This window comes from Prosopis cineraria, unplaced genomic scaffold, assembly GCF_029017545.1.
Source record: "Prosopis cineraria cultivar Desert tree isolate PC_DT_omini unplaced genomic scaffold, ASM2901754v1 PC1316, whole genome shotgun sequence".
Classification (NCBI taxonomy): Eukaryota; Viridiplantae; Streptophyta; class Magnoliopsida; order Fabales; family Fabaceae; genus Prosopis; species Prosopis cineraria.
The window spans coordinates 13,927-33,461 of NW_026556641.1; the positions used below are offsets into that span (position 1 = coordinate 13,927).

The window sequence follows — 19,535 nt, forward strand, 5'->3', positions numbered from 1 at the left end:
GACCTCATGGCAAGCGTTGCCAAGGAACGAGCAATCGTTGGCACCCCATGCCAACCTTGTGGCAAGCGTTGGCAAGGCCTTAGGAAGCGTTGTGCAAGCTTGTGGCAAATATTGACAACGTGGCGCTCATTCTAAGAGCTGCTAAAGAACGAGCGATCGGTATCAACCCATTCTAAAGCTTGTGGAAAACATTGGCAAGGCCCTCAGAAGCGTTGGCAACCTCGTGCGAGCTTGTGGCAAATGTTGGCAATGAAGGGGCGCTTGTATCAGGAGCTGCCAAGGCGTGAGCAATCCTTGACACCCTATGCCAAGGCAAGCATTGACAAGTCCCTAGGAAGCGTTGGCAGGCTCTTGCAAGCTTGTGGCAAATGTTGGCAATGAAGAATGACCTCGTGGCAAGCGTTGCCAAGGAACGAGCAATCGTTGGCACCCCATGCCAACCTTGTGGCAAGCGTTGGCAAGGCCTTATGAAGCGTTGGTAGCTTGTGGCAAATATTGGCAACGAAGGTGGCGCTCGTTCTAAGAGCTGCTAAAGAACGAGATCGGTAGCAACCCATTCTAAGCTTGTGGAAAACATTGGCAAAGGCCCTCAGAAGCGTTGGCAACCTCGTGCAAACTTGTGGCAAATGTTGGCAATGAAGGGGGCGCTTGTATCAGGAGCTACGAGCAATCCTTGACACCCCATGCCAACCTTGTGGCAAGCATTGACAAGTCCCTACGAAGCGTTGGCACTTGTGGCAAATGTTAGGAACGAAGGGTGAGCTCGTGGCAAGAGCTACCAAGGCACAAGTGGCAACTCATGCCAAGCTGGTGGCAAGCATTAGCAAGGCCTTGGAAAGCATTGGCAGCCTCGTGCAAGCTTGTGGTAAATGATGGCAATGAAGGGTGAGCTCGTGGCAAAAGCTGCCAAGGAACGGGCAATCATTAGCAACCCATACCAAGCTTGTGGGAAGCGTTGGCAAGGCCCTGGGAAGCGTTGAAAGCCTTGTGCAAGCTTGTGGCAAATGTTGGAAAGGGTGAGCTCGCGGCAAGAGCTTCCAAGGCACGAGTAATCGTTGGCACCCCAGGCCAAGCTTGTGGCAAGCGTTGGCAAGGCCCTGGGAAGCGTTGGCAGCTGTGGTAAATGATGGCAATGAAGGGTGAGCTTGTGGCAAAAGCTGCCAAGAAACAAGCAATCATTAGCAACCCATGCCAAGCTTGTGGTTGTGGGAAGCATTGGCAAGGCCTGGGAAGCGTTGGGAGCCTTGTGCAAGCTTGTGGCAAATGTTGAAAACGAAGGGTGCGCTCGCGACAAGAGCTTCCAAGGATGGCACCCCATGCCAAAGCTTATGGCAAGCGTTGGCAAGGCCCTGAGAAGCATTGGCAGCCTCGTGCAAGCTTGTGGTAAATGATGGCAATGAAGGGTGAGCTCGTGGCAAAAGCTGCCAAGGAACGGGCAATCATTAGCAACCCATACCAAGCTTGTAGGAAGCGTTGGCAAGAAAGCATTAGGTGCAAGTGGCAAATGTTGGAAACGAAGGATGAGCTCGTGGCAAGAGCTTCCAAGGCACGAGTAATTGATGGCACCCCATGCCAAGCTTGTGGCAAGCGCACATTGGCAGCCTCGTGCAAGCGTGTGGGAAATATTGACAACGAAGGGGGCGCTTGTGTCAAGAGCTGCCAAGGAACGAGCAACTATTGGCTCCCCATGTGGCAAACGTTGGCAAGTGCTTAGGAAGCGTTGGCAGCCTCGCACAAGCTGGTGGCAAATGTTGGCCTCGAAGGGTGACCTCGTGGCAAGAGCTGCCAAGGCACAAGTAATTGGTGGCACTCCATGCCAAGCAGGGAAGCATTGGCAAGGCCCTAGAAGCATTGGCAGCCTCATGATTGCTTCTGGTAAATGTTGGCAACGAAGGGTGAGCTCGTGGCAAGAGTTGCCAAGGCACAAGCAATCTTCTGCAGCCAAGCTTGTGGTAAGCAATGGGCAGTGCAAGCTTGTGGCAAATGTTAGCAACGAACGGTGATCTCGTGGCAAGAGCTGTCAAGGCATGAGCAATCGTTGACACCCCATGCCAAGCTTGTGGGAAGCATTGGCAAGGCCCTAAGAAGCGTTGGCAGCCTTTGCTTCTGGAAAATGTTTGGCAACGAAAGGTGAGCTCATGGCAAGAGCTATCAAGGCTTTTGCACCCCATGCCAAGCTTGTTGAAAGCATTGACAAGGCCCTAAGAAGTGTTGGCAGCCTCAAGGGCAAATGTTAGCAATTGCAAGAGTTGCCAAGCAATCGTTGGCAACCCATGCCAAGCTTAAAGCGGCCTCATGCAAGCTTGTGGGAAATGTTGGCAACGAAAGGTGAGCTTGTGGCAAGAGCTACCAAGGCACGAGCAATCGTTAACACCCCATGCCAAGCTTGTGGCAAGCATTCCCTGGGAAGCGTTGGCAGCTTCTTGCTTCTGGCAAATGTTAGCAATGAAGGGTGAGCTCGTGACAAGAGCTGCCAAGGCACGAGCAGCACCCCATGCCAAGCTGGTCGGAAGCGTTGGCAAGGCCTTGAAAAGCGTTGGCAGCCTCGTGCAAGCTTGTGGGAAATGTTGGCAACGAAAGCTGAGCTCGTACTATGCCAACCTTTTGGCAAGCATTTGCAAGCCCCAGAAAAACGTTGGCAGCCTCGCGCAAGCTTTTGACAAATGTTGGCCTCGAAGGGTGACCTCGTGGCAAGAGCTGCCAAGGCACGAGCAATCGTTGGCAACCCTGGTGGTAAGCCTCGTGCAAGCTTGTGGCAAATGTTGGCAATGAAGGATGAACTCCTAACATTGCCAAGCTTGTGGCACGCGTTGGCAAGGCCTTGGGAAGCGTTCGCAGCCTCGTGCAAGTGTGTGGCAAATGTTGGCAGCGAAGGGTGAGCTCGTGGCAAGAGGGCACGAGCAATCGTTGGCACCGCATGCCAAGCTTGTAAGAAGCATTGGCAAAGCCTTGAGCTTTGGCAACCTCGTGCAAGCTTGTGGCAAATGTTGGTAGCGAAGGGTGAGCTCGTGGCAAGAGCTGCCAAGGCACGAGCAATCGTTGGCACCGCATGCCAAGCTTGTAGGAAGCATTGGCAAAGCCTTGAGAAGCTTTGACAGCCTCATGCAAGCTTGTGGCAAATGTTGGCAACGAAGGGTGAGCTCGTGGCAAGAGCTACCAAGGCCTTCCAAACTGCCACAAGCTTGAAATGAGTTACCACTTGTTCTTGCCTTGGCAGCACTTGCCACAACCTTGTCTTTCCTTGCCAACAATTGCCACAAGCTTGCACACGGTAGCTAATGCTGGGAAGCGTTTGCAGCCTCGCGCAATCTTGTGTTGGCAACCCATGGCAAGCCTTAAGTGTTGGCTGCCTCATGCAAGCTTGTGACAATTGTTGGCAACAAAGGACGTGACAAGTACTGCCAAGGCATGAACATGTGGTAAATGTTTTGGATGGCCCTTGCAAGCTTGTGGCTATTGTTGGCAACCAAGAACGAGATTGTGGCAAGTGTTGCCAAAGCACGAACAAGCGTTTCAACCAAGGACGAGGTCGTGAGCAAGGCCCGAGAAGTGTTCTGATGTTGTAACAAGCATTAGCAACCCATGACAAGCTTGTGGCACACGTTAAGGCCCTAGGAAGCGTTCGCAGCCTCGTGCAAGCTTGTGACAATTGTTGGCAATGAAGGAGGAGCTCGTGACAAGTGTTGCCAAGACACAACCAGGCAACCCATTAGCAAGGCCTTGGGAAGTGTTTGCTGCCTCGTGCAAGCTTGTGACAATTGTTGGCATGGAAGGACAAGGTCGTGGCGAGTGCTACAGGAACAAGCGTTAGTAACCCATTCCAAACTTGTGGCAAACATTTGGAAGGCCTTAGGCAGCGTTATCTGCCAAGTGCAAGCTTGTGACAAATGTTGACAACAAATGACGAGCTCGTGACAAGTGTTGCTAAGACACGAATGCCAAGGTTGTGACAAGTGTTGGAAAGGCCTTGGAAAGCGTTGGCAGCCTAGTGCAGGCTTTTGGCAATTGTTGACAACGAAGGGCGAACCCCTGGCAAGCGCTGCAAAGGCACATTGGCAACCATGCCAAGCTTGTGGCAAGCATTGGAAAGCCCTAGGAAGCATTGGCAGTCAGGTGCAAGCTTGTGGCAATTGTTGGAAAACTAAAGGCGAGCTCGTGGGAAGTGTTGCCTAGGTACGAACAAGCGTTGACAACCCATACCAAGCTTGTGGCAACTATTTGGAAGGCCTTGGACAGTGTTGGCAACCTCGTACAAGCTTATGGCAATTGTTGGTAATGAAGGGCGAGCTCGGCAAATTTTGCCTAAGCACGAACGAGCCTTGGCAACCCATGCCAAGCTAGTGGCAAGTGTCTAGAAAGCCCTGGAAAGAGTTGGCAACCTAGTGCAAGCTTGTGGCAATTGTTGGCAATGAAGGACGAGCCCGTGGCAGGTGTTACCAAGGCACGAACAAGCATTAGCAATCCATGACAAGCTTGTGGCACACATTGACAAGGCCCTGCATTCGCAACCTCGTGCAAGCTTGTTGCAATTGTTGGCAACAAAGGGCAAGCTCGTGGCAAATGTTGCCTAGGCATGAACAAGCCTTGACAACCCATGCCAAGCTAGTGGCAAGTCTCTGAAAAGTCCTGAAAAGAGTTGACAGCCTAGGGCAAGCTTGTGGCAATTGCGAAAATCCTGTAAGGTTACTGGTTATGTGTTGTTATGGCTACGTCTTCAGTAGGAAATGAAGGAAGGCTGTGTTGAAGGAAGTGATTTTGTGAAGAAAGGTCTACAGCCAAGCTTTTGAGACTGTCGACTTGTTAATCTCAATATGAAAGAAGACTGCTTTCATGTTTTGCTATAATCCGGATCAGTGTCGATCAAACCTGTAGCTATACATTGCCAGCTATTGTCGGACCGCTCCATAATGAGGCATCGCACCCAGGGGCTTTACTTCATGATGGTTGAAGGCGGGTTTCCGCCCTTGTTGGTGTCATATCACCCATGCAAGCTTGGTAGGCTGATGGGTCCTTGCCTGAAAATCTGAATGACCACAGTTAAGTTGAGATTTATTGCTAATTCATTTAATTATATATCTTTTTTCTTCACTATGCAAATTTACTTTCTTTCATTTATTCTTATTATAGATATTGTTCTATCTCCTTCATTTGTTACATATTGTTATTGTATAATCATCATTCAATTTCAAAGTATGATGTAGTTGAGTGGTGCTTGATGCACCCCCTCTAAATTGCCCTTACCACAATCTACAATCTGAAACCTACATTTTGACATCAAATTAAAATGTGACATTCCATCACCTAAAAAGAACACACTTCACAGAAACAAACAAAGACCAAGAAAAAAAAACAAATTACTCACACAAGTGTAGCTATTGAAGCAAAGCACCCTGTGTAAAAATCAAGTGATTGCTCTGTTCTGCCAATTGGCCAATAGAAGTTAGGGATGACAGAGAGAAAAAAATAAAAGTGGGGGACAAGGTGAATAATGTTTAAACAATAACACAAAATAAATATGAAAATAAATTAAAAAACAAACTAAGACAAAAACAGAAAAAATAAGTTATCAATAAGAAAAATAAGAGATAAAAATATGTATAATAAAATAATATAATGAACAAGATAGGGAATCAAGAGAAAGATAAAAAGCAAGTTAAAAATATAACGGTAAATAGCTAGCTCGAAGTAAAAATATCTTTGATTATTGTTAAATTTACCTGGTCAACAACAAGTATGATGTAGTGAGTGGCGCTAGATGAACCCCTCCACAATCTACAATTCATCAAATTAAAATGACAAATTAATTATCCCACATTCCAACACCCAGAAACACACTTCATGAAAACAGACAAGACCAAGAAAAACCAAAAACACAAACAGAACAGACTCAAACTCACATGTCAGACTATAGCTACTAAGCAGAGCACCAAGTGTAGATTTCTCTACCCCACCATTGTCAGAACATTGGCCAATAGAAGTTAGGGATGACAAAGAAAGAAAAAAATGAAGTAGGAGACAAGGAGGTGCTGAAGTCATAAGCAAAATAATGAAGGAAGAAAAAATGATGATTCTCAGACATGACATGTCTAAAGGATTGAAAAGAAGAGCAAACAAAAGGGTTCAACCAGGAATGAGAAAATGGGTGAATGCCATGTGTCTTGAAATAAAACAAATATCATTCATATGAAAAAGATACAAAACCAACTGTATTAAGCAATAATTATTAGGTAAAATAATTAATTGAAAATACAATCACTAACAAGACAAAATTTATAGAAACAAAATCCATAAAGAACAAACATGAAGACCAAAAATAAGTAAAAATAAGTCTTGAAAGTGAATTGTAATCAAAGGAACAACATCATCAAATAATGTTTATACAATAACACACAATAAATTAATAAATAAACTAAGACAAAAACAAAAAAAATATCAATAAGAAAAATAAGAGCTAAAAAAATGTATAATAAAATAATATAATAAACAAGATGGGGAATCAAGTGAAAAAGAGAATGATAAAATAACAAACCAAAATTATACAATAAAGAACCAATTATATTAAATAGTACCTATTAGAAAGCAAAAAAAATAATAATAAAAATTGCCTTTGCCGCTGACAAATAATATCACATATTCCATCACTGACGAATAATATTCATAAAAGGATACAAAACCAACTGCATTAATAATAATTAACAATTAATCAAAAATACAATCACTAATAAGACAAAAATAATAAATGTTCTATTGTTGAATTGAACAATATTATCAAATAAATAAAAGTTGAATAATGATTATACAATAACACAAAATAAAAATAAATTAATAAATAAACAAAGTCAATAAGAAAAATAAGAGAAAGTATGAGGATCAAGTTAAAAAAAGAGAAATGACAAAATAACAAGCCAAAATTGTATTGAATAATACCTATTTAAAAGAAAAAATTTAAAGTGAAATCAGTAAAATCCCATCAAGTTAAAAAAAGAATGGCAATTAGCTAGCTTTAAGAAATTATAAAATTTATGATGTACCTGATCAAGAATAGTATGATATAGTTTAAACACTTATTTTTGTAAAGATTAAGTGACAAAAACCAAGGAAAATGAGGGTGACAAATAGGTATGAAATATCACTCATCAAAATCCCCCACACATAGCTATTGCACTCCTGGACAAAATTTCAAGAAGTTAAAATATATATATATATATATATATATAGAAAACATAAATGAGTTCATCATGCTCAAAATGATGATTATGCCAATTCAATTCTCCATGATCAACCTGAAATGATCCTCATGCAACTAGAATATTCAGAATGCAAACCTAGTAAACTTGGATAGGCAAATAACAACACAGGGAAAAGTGTTTACTCTCAACTCACTAGTGTTTAGGGGTAAATTTTCACTCAAGTCCACTTATCCAATCATTCTACCATAGGCTTGTAAAAATTCTAAATCTCCACCACTTATCAGCAAAATGCATGCATGAATCAAAAGGTCTTTCATTTGGTTGTAATGTAAAGGGTGGAAAGTGGATGTAAGAATGCATGTGGAAAGGAAAAAGGTATAACACATGTACACATTTATCCAGCAAACCAATGACATGGGATTCATAAGCATGAGCTAGGTTCAAGACATGGAAATTATACAATAATACTATAAATTAAGAGCAAAGTGATTCATAACCAAGCAAGCAATAACTCTTTTTTCTTCTTTTTCCTGGTTTTTTCTTTCCATTTTTTTAAACATTTTTTCACATTGCCTATTGCCTTTTTCTCTCTTCTTTTTTGACAATCTTTTCTTGACTTTTTCGCCTTGTTCTCTTTTCTTTTTCTTCCTAGCTGTATCGCCCTTGTTCCTTTTCTTTTTGACAATCTTTTCTTGGCTTTTTCTCCTTGTTTTCTTTTCTTTTTTTTTTTATGGCTATTGCAAAACAATCATTTCAGCTTTCACCTTCAATTCATTCAAATTCATATCAAATATTTTATACAATTCAAAACATCCAAAACTTGAATACTAGACATGCAAATGAATCCCAACAATAATAAATATAGCATAACATGCATTCCTAGAAAGCAAGAGGGTGTAAATAATGAATGGAATGAAAGAAAATAATCAACAGGCCCAAAGTGGCTAGCAAAGGATATAATCATGTTAGGTTGGCTATTTGGCTAGACTGGCTATTTTATACGAATGCCTTGATCATTTTCACAATGCATATGCAAAAGTAGGCTTGATAAAGAATTAGAACAAGTTCTGGAGAATGAAATGGAATAAGTGGAAAATGCACACTAGAAAGGAATCAATATAGGTTCAAAATAACCTTCCATCAGGGCTATGTTATCCCCTAGCTCAAGCAAACCAAGTAAGAACATTCTATCCTATCCTAGCTACACTTGAAACAGCCAAGTCTAACACTTCAAATCTCATTGGCATCTCATCAAACTAAGAATTTTTATATCAAAACAACTGTTTTTTAAATTTTTTTAAAAATTTTGGCCAAATGACCTAAAACACACTTCCCCCCACACTTAAATGCTACATTACCCTCAATGCAAATAGACTTATCAACCTAAATGAAAGCAACACCTAAGGGAAAGAAAGCTTCAAAATGACAAAACCTAAATGCAATGGATGATTTTTTTTTCTACTGGATTACACCCCCCCAGACAATTCCCAATCACAAAAATCAACTAGCAATATTTTGGGAAAGAAAAATTGAAGGAGATGATACAACCTAATTTGAAGCACTTCAAGCACTTGAAGTTGAAGGTGTGATCCATAACAAGCAACTTGCAATCCTTCAAGAGATGCTTGACATCAATATTCCTTCTTGAATTACCCAGTGGCTTGGGATCAATGGGTAATGGATCCAAGATATAAAATATAAAATAAATCAGTTCCTGACATTAATAAAAATAAACTAACTCCTTAGAGAACCATTCAAAAATGCGCTTACAAATTTTTTTAGTTAAAAAGCACTTGCAATGATTCCAAACAATTCCTTACTGCTCTTTGGTGGAGGAGCGTGTTCATAAAAAAGACTCAAAACTCATTTAAAAAAAAATCCATAAACATTTGAAATTACACATCAGTTGCATCTTCTAAGCTCTACAATAGCATTCAAGAACTTATTTAAACCCCCTAGTATATTACCAAATTAAACATATCAAATACACAAATACATCGATAAAATAATGTTGGGAAATTACAAATTAAACATATTAAATAGACAGATACATTGATAAAATAATGTTGGGGAATTACAGATACCTTTTTAACCAAATCAGTTATGGGACTTTCCATTTTCTCTTGGGGCCTCAATAGCTCTGTTTTAACAGGGAAAACCTGAAATGAAAATAAGCATCATTTACTTCTAGCTAAAAGGCATAATAGAATAAAAGGGCCGTCAAAGAACAATCTCTTGCATGAAAAAAATTTGACCATAAAGCTACTTGTGATAAGGATCCAAGTCAGCTTAGGAGACCACTAATAACTTATCATCGTAGAAAGAAGAGGAAGATAGTTGAAACTGATGCTGTCATGCATGTTTTAAGGGATTTATCTGATTTAAATTAATTATTGCTGTTATTTTAATTGTTATTCTGTTTTAAGTATTAGTTGCTAAATAATAGGACCTCAAGGTTGTTAGGAAGGTTCCTGCATAGTAGTTCCTGATTTTTAGGCTAGTATCTTGCATTATTTGAATTATTCAGTTTTACTCCTATATTTTAAATATCCAAGCTCTCATACACAGCAGGATATGAATGAAAAATAAACCCATTACTCCTTTGAAGATTCTCCTACTTGGCTGTTAAGTTATTTAGAGTGAGATCCTCGCTCTGGCTAACTTAGTAGATTACTCTTCCTAATCCCTACTATTCTAAGTTCTTATCAATTTGGTATCCAAGCTACGTTCGATCAACATGGTGACCACACGTTCAAGCAACAAAACTATAGATTCAAATGCCACTTCCTCCAATAACCCCCCACGCAATGAATCCACTGTAAACCCATTTTCAGATGACCTATTAACAGTAATTGCTTCCAAATTAGAGACGCTTGGATTTGTTGAAAGAAAAGGTAGAGGCACTTGAGGCTTCTGTAAATGGTAGAGGCAGGCGAACTATGGAAGGTCATTATAGGCACTCTCATTAGGAGGAAGACAGTGAAGATGATTTTGACAAAAGAGGCCCACGACCACCATATACAAAAATGGATTTTCCAAAATTTAGTAGAGGGGACCAACGAGGCTAGATTTTGAAGGCTGAAAAATTTTTCCAGTATTATCAAACACCAGAAGACTTGAAGGTAGATGTTGCTTCCATGAATTTAGAGGGAGATGCACTGGATTTATTCTCTTGGATTAATTCAGCACGCACCTTACTTTACTAGGATGATTACTAGGATGAACTCATGAGGGCTTTGCAAGAGCACTATGGACCGCCTAAATTCCAGAATCCTAATGAGCACCTTTGTTCTATCAAGCAAACGAGATCTATTCAAGAATATAGACAAGAATTTGCCAAGTGTGTACCCGAGTTTCTCACTAGCCAAAACATTGCCTTATTGGAGTTTTTTTAATTGGCTTAAAGGAAGAATTGAGAGTTGATGTGCGAATGCCACATACTGTGTTTAAGGCAGTAAGTCTTGCCCTAGAATACGATAAAATGTCTCAACTTCAACATGGGCCCAAGCCCACAACTTCTTATGATCAAAATCAGTCCAATTTTTATTTCAGCCAACAAAATAACTCTGCACGTGACTCACAAGGGACAGCTTCAGCATTTACACCAAAAGAACTTAGGAGCTCTAACGCGTCATCTTCAAACCTCCATCCAACAAGCACAACGCTGATTAGACTTGCTCTCTCGGACTTCGAACGGCAACACTGCAGGGATAAAGGTCTCTGCTTCCGTTGTGGGGATGTTTTTCAGCCTGGGCATCGCTGCAAAACCTCTTCTCTCTCTTATGAAGATCGACGAGGATGGCCAACCACTATCTGAGTAAAACGAAGCTGTTACAAAAGCTGAAGATGAGATTCCAGAAACTATAGAGATCTCGTTTAATGCGATACTAGGCAATAACACTGCAACAACTATGAAACTCGGTTAGTGCAAAATCGTGATGTCTTGCTACTTGTGGATAGTGGATCCACACATAATTTCATTTTTGATTTATTGGTTCAAGAACCAAGCTTGCCTACTTGCTCTATGTCCATTTTTGGAGTTCAAATTAGAGATGGCAAAATTGTTCACTGCAACAAGGTATGTAAAGAAGCGGAAGTAAAACTTGTAGGCTTAACTCTTAAGCAAGACTCCTACCCCTTCTCTCTTGCGGGAACAGATTTAGTCCTAGAAATTAAGTGATTAGCCTCATTGAACACAATCCAAGCCAACTGGAATGAAATGTTTTTTTTTTTGGATTGATGGTAAGAGGTATAAGCTTCAAGGAGTGCCTCCATCCACCAACCAAAAGGCAAGTTTACACTCAATGTTTTCTTCTGAGCTTAAATTGAGATCACTAGATGCTCAGTCAATAGATGTGGATGAGCTCATGGTGGAGTTTGATAGTTTGTTTAATGAACCCACCACCTTGCCGCCTTTTAGAGATCATTATCATGCCATCCATCTCCTACTGGGGGCTCAACCTCCTAACTTGCGTCCTTATCGCTATCCTTACTTCCAGAAGACTGAGATTGAGCAACAAGTAGATGAATTGTTATAGAAAGGCTTCATACAGCCAAGTTCAAGCCCTTTTGCTAGTCCAGTCTTATTAGTAAAGAAAGATTTTGTGCATACTATAAGGCTTTGAACTAGATCACGGTCCCAAATAAATACCCAATTCCCAACATTGATGAGCTTTCAAAAGAGTTACATGGTGCCACTTATTTCTCTAAGATCGACCTTCACTCCGAGTACCACCAAGTTCGAGTCCTACCAGTTGACATTCACAAGACAACATTCAGGACACATAGTGGACACTATGAATTTGTCATCATGCCTTTCAAACCAACAAACACCCCTGCTACTTTTCAAGCAGCTATGAATGATCTTTTTCGCCCTTATCTTCAAAAGTTTGTACTAGTTTTCTTTGATGATATCCTAGTCTATAGTCCCACTTCAAAGCAGCATGAAGAGCACCTCCAAATAGCATTCACCACCCTGCAACAACAACATTACCATGCCAACTTTAAGAAGTGTGAATTTGGACAGACTTGTGTATCCTTCTTGGGCATAAAGTTTCAGCACAAAGAGTAGAAACATACTTTGAAAAGATAAGCACTGTGAGTGAGTGGTCAAAACCTACCAATGTGACCAAGCCTCATGGCTTCCTAGGGCTTACAGGCTATTGCTGACAGTTTGTCATGAACTATGGTATTATTGCTCATCCCCTTACTGAATTAACTAAAAAGAATGCTTTTTGCTGGTCACCTGAAGCACAGAGAGCTTTTGAGAGGCTTAAATGTCATCTTATTATTGCTCCTGTTTTAAAACTTCCTAACTTTACTGCTGAGTTTGTTGTAAAATGTAATGCCTTCATGGATGGTGTTGTGGCAATTCTTATGCAGAATGACCATCCCATTGCTCTTTATAACAAAGGGCTATCTTTCTCTAATAGGTTTCAATTTGCTTATGATCAAGAGCTCTTGGCGTCAGTATTAGCACTCCAAAAATGGCGTCATTACTTATTGGGGAGGCATTTTACAATGAGGACTGATCATAGCAGTTTCAAGAATTTGCTACAGCAAAGAATTTTAACAAATACCCAACAACGCCTCATCCTTAAACTCCTTTCCTTTGATTTTACTCTTGTGTATAAGGCTGGAAAAGAAAATATTGGGGCTGATTCACTGTCCAGGAGGCCACAACATGCTGATTTTCTCACTATGGTGATACCTGTACCATTGAAGTATCTAGAATTGCAGCAGGCTTTGATAGCTGAACTCATTTACAGCTGCTATCATTGCTGCGTTGAAAGAAAATCCAAGCTCTCACCCTGGTTACAGCTTGGTTGAGCAGAAATTGTATTTTAATGGGCGCTTGGTCATTCCCCAAAGCTCCTCTCCTCACTCCAAGCTGCTACAAGAGGCACATGTGACGCCTTCTGGGGGTCATGGGGGCTTCTTAAAAACTTTAAAGCTTCTATCAAATACGGTTTACTGACCCAAAATGAAACATGATGTGAAAGCTATAGCACAGCAATGCTTTACTTGTCAGAAGAATAAGTATGAAACTCTATCTCCTGCTGGTTTTTTTTGCAGTTTTTACCTATTCCTACCCAAATTTGGGAAGATATTTCCCTTGATTTTATTGTGGGGTTGCCCAAATCTGGTGGCTTGGACACTATATTGGTGGTAGTTGTTAGGCTGAGTAAATACTACAATGTTATTCCCCTATCACATCCTCATACTGCAAAATCTGTGGCCACTCGTTTTTGTAAAGAAATTGTTCGTTTGCATGGCAAACCTCATTACATTGTTTCAAATAGGGACTCACTTTTCTTGAGTGCCTTTTGGCAAGAATTGTTCAAATTAAGTCAAACTCACATTCAAATGAATACTACCTACCACCCACAGAGTGATGGGCAAATTGAAGTGGTCAACCGTTGTCTTAAGACTTGCCCAAGGTGTTTTGCACATGAACAGCCACATTCTTGGAATAAGTTTTTATGTTGGGCTGAATTTTCATTCAACAGCAGTTTCCATGTTGGCACAACACTACTCCCTTCAAGGTGGTGTATTGTAGGGACCCACCTCCCCTTCATCCTTTCATTAAAGGTGAAACTCATATTGATGACCTTGCTGTACAATTGGAAACTAGAGACCAAATGCTGCAACTGCTCAAGGATAATTTGAACAAAGCTCAACACCAACTGAAGATGTATGCTAACCATCATCCGCATGAGCTCTCTTTTGAGGTAGGAGATACAGTTTTCTTACAGATTCAGCCCTTCAGGCAACGCTCACTGTCACACAAGAATCATGACAAGCTCTCACCTAGGTTTTTTGGGCCTTATAGCATAGTTTGCAAGGTGGGACCAAAGGCTTATGAACTGAAGCTCCCTTCAACAGCTAAAATTCACCCAATTTTTCATGTCTCATTATTGCGAGGAGCTCAGGGATGCCTCCTCTGGACCCTCTAGCTGAATTGCCACTCTCAACGGATTTTGAACTCATTTTGGCACCTGAAACAGTACTATCTCATCACTGGAAGGGACCTCATTTGGAGTTATTGATCCAGTGGGAATCCAGACCAAAGGATGAATCAAGTTGGGAAGATTATGATCTCTTTGCACAGCAATTTCCAACCTTCCACCTTGAGGACAAGTCATTTTTTCAGGGGGGAGTAATGATAAGGATCCAAGTTAGCTTAGGAGACCACTAATAACTTATCATCGTAGAAAGAAGAGGAAGATAGTTGAAACTGATGCAGTCATGCATGTTTTAAGAGATTTATCTGATTTAAATTAATTATTGCTGTTATTTGGATTGTTATTTGAATTTTTATTCTGTTTTAAGTATTAGTTGCTAAATAATAGGACCTCAAGGTTGTTAGGGAGGTTCCTGCGTGTTAGTTCCTAATTTTTAGGCTAGTATCTTGCATTATTTGAATTATTCAGTTGTACTCCTTTATTTTAAATATCCAAGCTCCCATACACAGCAGGATATGAATGAAGAAGTAAACCCGTTACTCCTTTGGAGATTCTCCTACTTGGCTGTTAAGTTATTTAGAGTGAGATCCTTGCTCTGACTAACTTAGCAGATTACTCTTCCTAATCCCTACTATTCTAAGTTCTTATCAACTTGTCAGCATAAGGGAAATTTCTCAAGCAGTACCAAAGTCAAGTGAGTAATTATTTTTTGAGCTTAAATCAATTCCTAAGAATTAACGAAAGGTTAAAAAAAATCAAGAAGAATATGGAAAAAAAAAAAGGTTAAACATATTGATGCAACTGTTTACAGCTAGACCAATACATCACGAATGTAAGGAGAATATTTTCTTTCTGACCAAAAATCTGCAATGATATTAATATTAATCCAGTAGGGTAAAACTGCCCAAATGAGTGAGGAGACTTTGGAAAAGACCAAGTTACCCAATGAGATTTTTAGATGGAATTTTTCAGTGTGAATAATCACAAACTACCAAATTGAGAGTGAAAAGAGGCCAGCTGTTACATTAACTTGACTGTCAATTTACAATTGATTGGAAGGTCATCCCATGCTTAGCATCCTCATATGCCGCTGCCTGCAATTCTTCATAGCTAATATCACCAACAATGTCACAAGGAGCGCTGCATCCAAAAAATTTAAGTCAAATTTTATTTTACCGAGCTTTTTTTTCCCATTCAAGCAAAAGAGAATTGGAGTGTTGTTTGCTGAAGTAAACTCAAAAGAGAATCAGAGTATTGTTTCCTGAAGTATACTCTAAAAAACATAATTTATCACCACAGTTGTCAGAAAATGCATGAGCATAGCTTTCTATGCCGCGTCTTGAGATGAAAATGGAGGTTAAACCTTGTTTTCCTCTCAAGTAAGTTCACAATGAACTTGGTTCCATACATACTACAGACATTGACCACAAAGTCCACATAATAAAACATGCCAGTGAGTATGATATTGTTTTCTTTGAAGTAATGGATTGGTTTTTTTTTTTCAGACCAATAAAAAAAATCCATTACTACTTATTACCCTATTTGATGGCTAACAAATAAAGAATTTCTTGCTTCAACCACGTATATGATGCCGATCAACAGGGTCAAAATGCAATAGCCCCAACTCATGTTGAAGTTCCAACTCATATGCCTAAGCACACAAGTTTATTACAAGGGGACGGAGATCAAGCATTTAATTGTGGTTTAGCAAATACTATTAAGACTAAACACATGCTAAATTATATGTTTTAAACTTTTAATACCAAATCAGCTTTCTATTCTGGCAGCAAATTAACATCTCATACACTATAGAGTATTCAATGTAAGAAATCACTGCTCACAAAGGAACAATGTAAGTTAAACCCAATTCAAATATATCAAAAGATATATTCAGTGCTCTTCTATATATTTGACCACATCCAACAATCAATCATAACACCCACAAATAAAAGACTATTAGCAAGTTTATATTAATCATAAGCCCAAAATAAAAACTGTTGACCATTCACCATTAAATGAAGGAATCTGAGATGTAATCCAATCAACCAAACTTTGTGAAGCAATACAGACACAATATAAAATCAAGTACATAATACAAACAACATTCACAAGTTTCCAAAAGAGGGTGCTGCGGTTCTTCTCGATGTCCAAAAGAAAATGATGAGCATGAAAACCATATTTGAAGAGCACAATGTAAAATGATTCTATTTAGACTATAGTGAAGAGTTTTGGTTGTGGTGCACTGTAGAAGTAAAGGAAGGATGATGCAGAGAGAGAAAGACTTAAAGTTTAAAAACTAATGAAGAATGGAAGGAAAATCGACAGAAATGACCAAGCTTTGTATCTATTGAATGCTATCATTCGGTAGGGTAATTGAAGCATAGAGGAAGAGAAAGGATAATTTTTTTAGCAAAATATAAGTGCATTAACCGTGAGAGATGTTGGATCAATTACCATTCTTCACTCCTCCCAAATCCTTTCCCCCATCGCAAATTCTTCTTCCAAAGGTTAATTTAATGGAGAAATCCTAGATGAAGGAGGAAAACAAACGAACAAGTAATTAAGAACAATTGATCAGAACTTTGGGGGGGGGGAATAAAAAAGCATGGCAATATGACTGAAGAAGAAAAATAAAGAAGAACAGCGGAGAAGACAGGGATTATTGGCTTCTATATTCTGATATAGATCGTTAATGGGCAAAAGCGACAAGATATTTAAACAACCTGAAGGGGTCAGAGTGGATGTCGATCTCATTCTCATTTGTCCTCCGCCTCCCTTGATGACCCTCACCGCCAACCAAGAACAACATGAACTGGGTCACAGATGGCACTTCAAATAGACGCGCACTGTCCCCTTCACCTTCTTAGTGCTGCCTTCGGTTGTGACCGAATCAAATACATGTACACCCCCTGTCTCTTGCTTAGGACATTCTAGAAGAGAGAGTGGAAGGAATGAAAGTGGCGGACAGGTGATTAGGAGGGAAAATCGACGCACATTTGCCACTAACATCGACGCGCATTTGCCACCACCTTCATCGTTCATCGCACAAAGAGAACACAAACTCACAATTTCCTCCTTCAAAATCCTCAAACTTGCCTTAGATCCCAGTCGCCTCTGCCTCAGATCGTTCAACCGTTCTACCGAAGACCAATATCCCAAAATTGACATCAACCCTCTTTGAGAATGCCCACACACAAAACCGAATTGCCCAGTGCACAAACGCACCGAGCCAAACGAAACCCTCCCTCACACTCGGCCTGTGCCGAGAAAAGATTGCCATAGACGGCATCGCTCCGCCGTGCGGAGAACCCTCCGAAAACGAGGCGAGGGTTTAAAACCCTAGCAAGGCATGAGACCCCAGCCAATCGTTTCCAAATGACTGAGTCCCAGTCTTCAAGAATCACGCCGCAAATACCGTCAATTATTTGCGCCTCGCTTTGGTTACATGATAGCAGCCACTAATAACAGCTTGGCAGAATCGCGCAGATGGGCTCATCACTCATGATTGGAAATAAAAAGCCCTCAATGCAAAGGGAAGGAAATAAATAAATAAAAGAAAGCCCAACAGAATTATGGTTGAACGGTAAATCATCATCATCTTAAATTGAAGGCTTTACCATTAACTTGAATTTGAATAATTTTTATCTTTAAATTTTGAGCCCAAGATTCACTGAAATTTAGTTTTCTAATTTACTTAATTGTTATTAATAATAATTAATTTTTATTAAAAAATAATACCTCATTTTATTCCATAATCATTCACACTGTTCAATTTAAATATTATTATTATTATTATTATTATTATTATTATTATTTGTATGCAAAAGATATTATAAACGCATGCGCACTAAGACTTCTGTTTTTATATGCAAGAATAGATATTTAGCCTCCTTTCACAAAACACTTGTTGGCTATGTGTGCTATAGATTTGTCAGAAGTTTTCCCTTAAGACAGTTAGCTTTAAAAAAATAAAATAAATGCACGTCTATCTATGAAATGCTAGAGAGAGAAGCTCTACCCTCTCTCTAGTTTCCTGGAGAGAAGGTTTACTTCTCCCTTGTCTTTCTCTTCTTGTCTCTTGATCCAGTGTTTACTCTGCTCTACTCTACCCTACTTCATGATCACCAAACAAGCAATCAATCCAAACTTTATCTTTTCAACTACACAATCATATAAAGAGTCTATGAATCCACCTGCGTCCAAGGAGAAACTTATTTATTGCACAGAAACAACTCTAAAGCAAATGATGTGATGATCGATAAAGAAACAGAAGCTCAACAACATTCACATCTAGAAACTCAACATCATTCACAAATCCAGACTCAACAGATAAGCATGGACAGCGATGTGAATCATCAAGACCAACAAATAGAAGTGCAATCACATGATGGCCCTGCTGAAAATGTAAACCATAATAAAACTTCAATGCCTCAAGGAATTGAAGCTCCTATCTCTTATAAGGAGTCACTGATAGGCTACAATGGTTGCTATGGAATCAAAACTGGAAAGGAATCTAACCATAGAAACGAAGCACTTGTAAAAGAACTAGAGACAGATTGGTCACCATCTAAAAGAACAAAAAAACTAATACACCAGCACCCAACTCTCCAAATCTCTAATGAGGAATGGAAGAATATATGCTTGTTATGGATGGATGCCATAGTCATCAATACTCTGGGATTACATCTCAATCCTAAATCTCTAAAGCCCAGGTTAGCTAAAATGTGGCAACTAAGAGATTATGAATTGATTGATCTGGTTAATTGTTATTACATTATTAAGAACCAATGATCAATCTACCTATGATAAAATCCTGAACGGTGGCCCTTGGACAATTTTTGACCACTGTATTCTTGTGCAACATTGGGCACCCACTTCAATCCGAACTCAAATATCTTAGGCAAGGTCGTACTATGGGTCAGATTATCTAATATCCCCATACAATGCTATGATAAAGAAATTCTATGAAGATTAGGAAATTGTATTGGAAAAAACTCTGAAAGTCAATTCCAACTCTTTATTTGAGTCTGATTCTAAAGACAAACAGGGGAAGACGGAAAGAGGGAAGTTCGTGAGAATTAGTGTTGAAATTGATCTCCAAAAAAATCGGTACCCAAGCTATTGATCAGGGATGAAATTATATAACGTAGAATATGAAAGTTTAAATCTAATTTGCTTTGGTGTGGATGCTATGGGCATAACAAAAATATTTTCCCCCACATAACCTAAGAACAAAAATGAAAATAGATCTACAGAAGGAAAACATCCTATCGGGCAAAACAGCACCAGCAACAGTAACCAAAGGTACTCGAAGAAGCCAAGATGAAAATCTTAGTCAAGCACCCCGGACTCACCGAAAAATAATCTGACCTGCTAGAAA

General features: G+C 39.8%; 1 protein-coding gene across 1 annotated transcript; it reads right to left on the reverse strand.

Moving 5' to 3' along the window:
* Nucleotides 1-3,403: 3,403 nt before the first annotated feature.
* On the reverse strand, nt 3,404-17,571 carry LOC129299825 (uncharacterized). The gene is made up of 6 exons (XM_054938304.1): nt 16,879-17,571; nt 15,202-15,295; nt 9,275-9,349; nt 8,739-8,850; nt 5,718-5,772; nt 3,404-5,023 (listed from the first exon to the last, which is right to left on the reverse strand). The coding sequence occupies exons 1-6, from the start codon at nt 16,962-16,964 to the stop codon at nt 4,936-4,938; spliced, it is 510 nt and encodes a 169-aa protein (XP_054794279.1). The 5' UTR covers nt 16,965-17,571; the 3' UTR covers nt 3,404-4,935.
* Between the last annotated feature and the right edge of the window lie 1,964 nt (nt 17,572-19,535).

Excerpts from the sequence above, each read along its gene's own strand:
- LOC129299825 (XM_054938304.1), bottom strand. The coding sequence starts at position 16,964 with ATGTTGTTCTTGGTTGGCGGTGAGGGTCATCAAGGGAGGCGGAGGACA. Across the intron at positions 15,296-16,878 it reads ATCCACTCTGACCCCTTCAG|CGCTCCTTGTGACATTGTTG; the intron begins GTTGTTTAAATA and ends TTTTGGATGCAG. Across the intron at positions 9,350-15,201 it reads GGATGACCTTCCAATCAATT|GTTTTCCCTGTTAAAACAGA; the intron begins GTAAATTGACAG and ends TTTTCATTTCAG.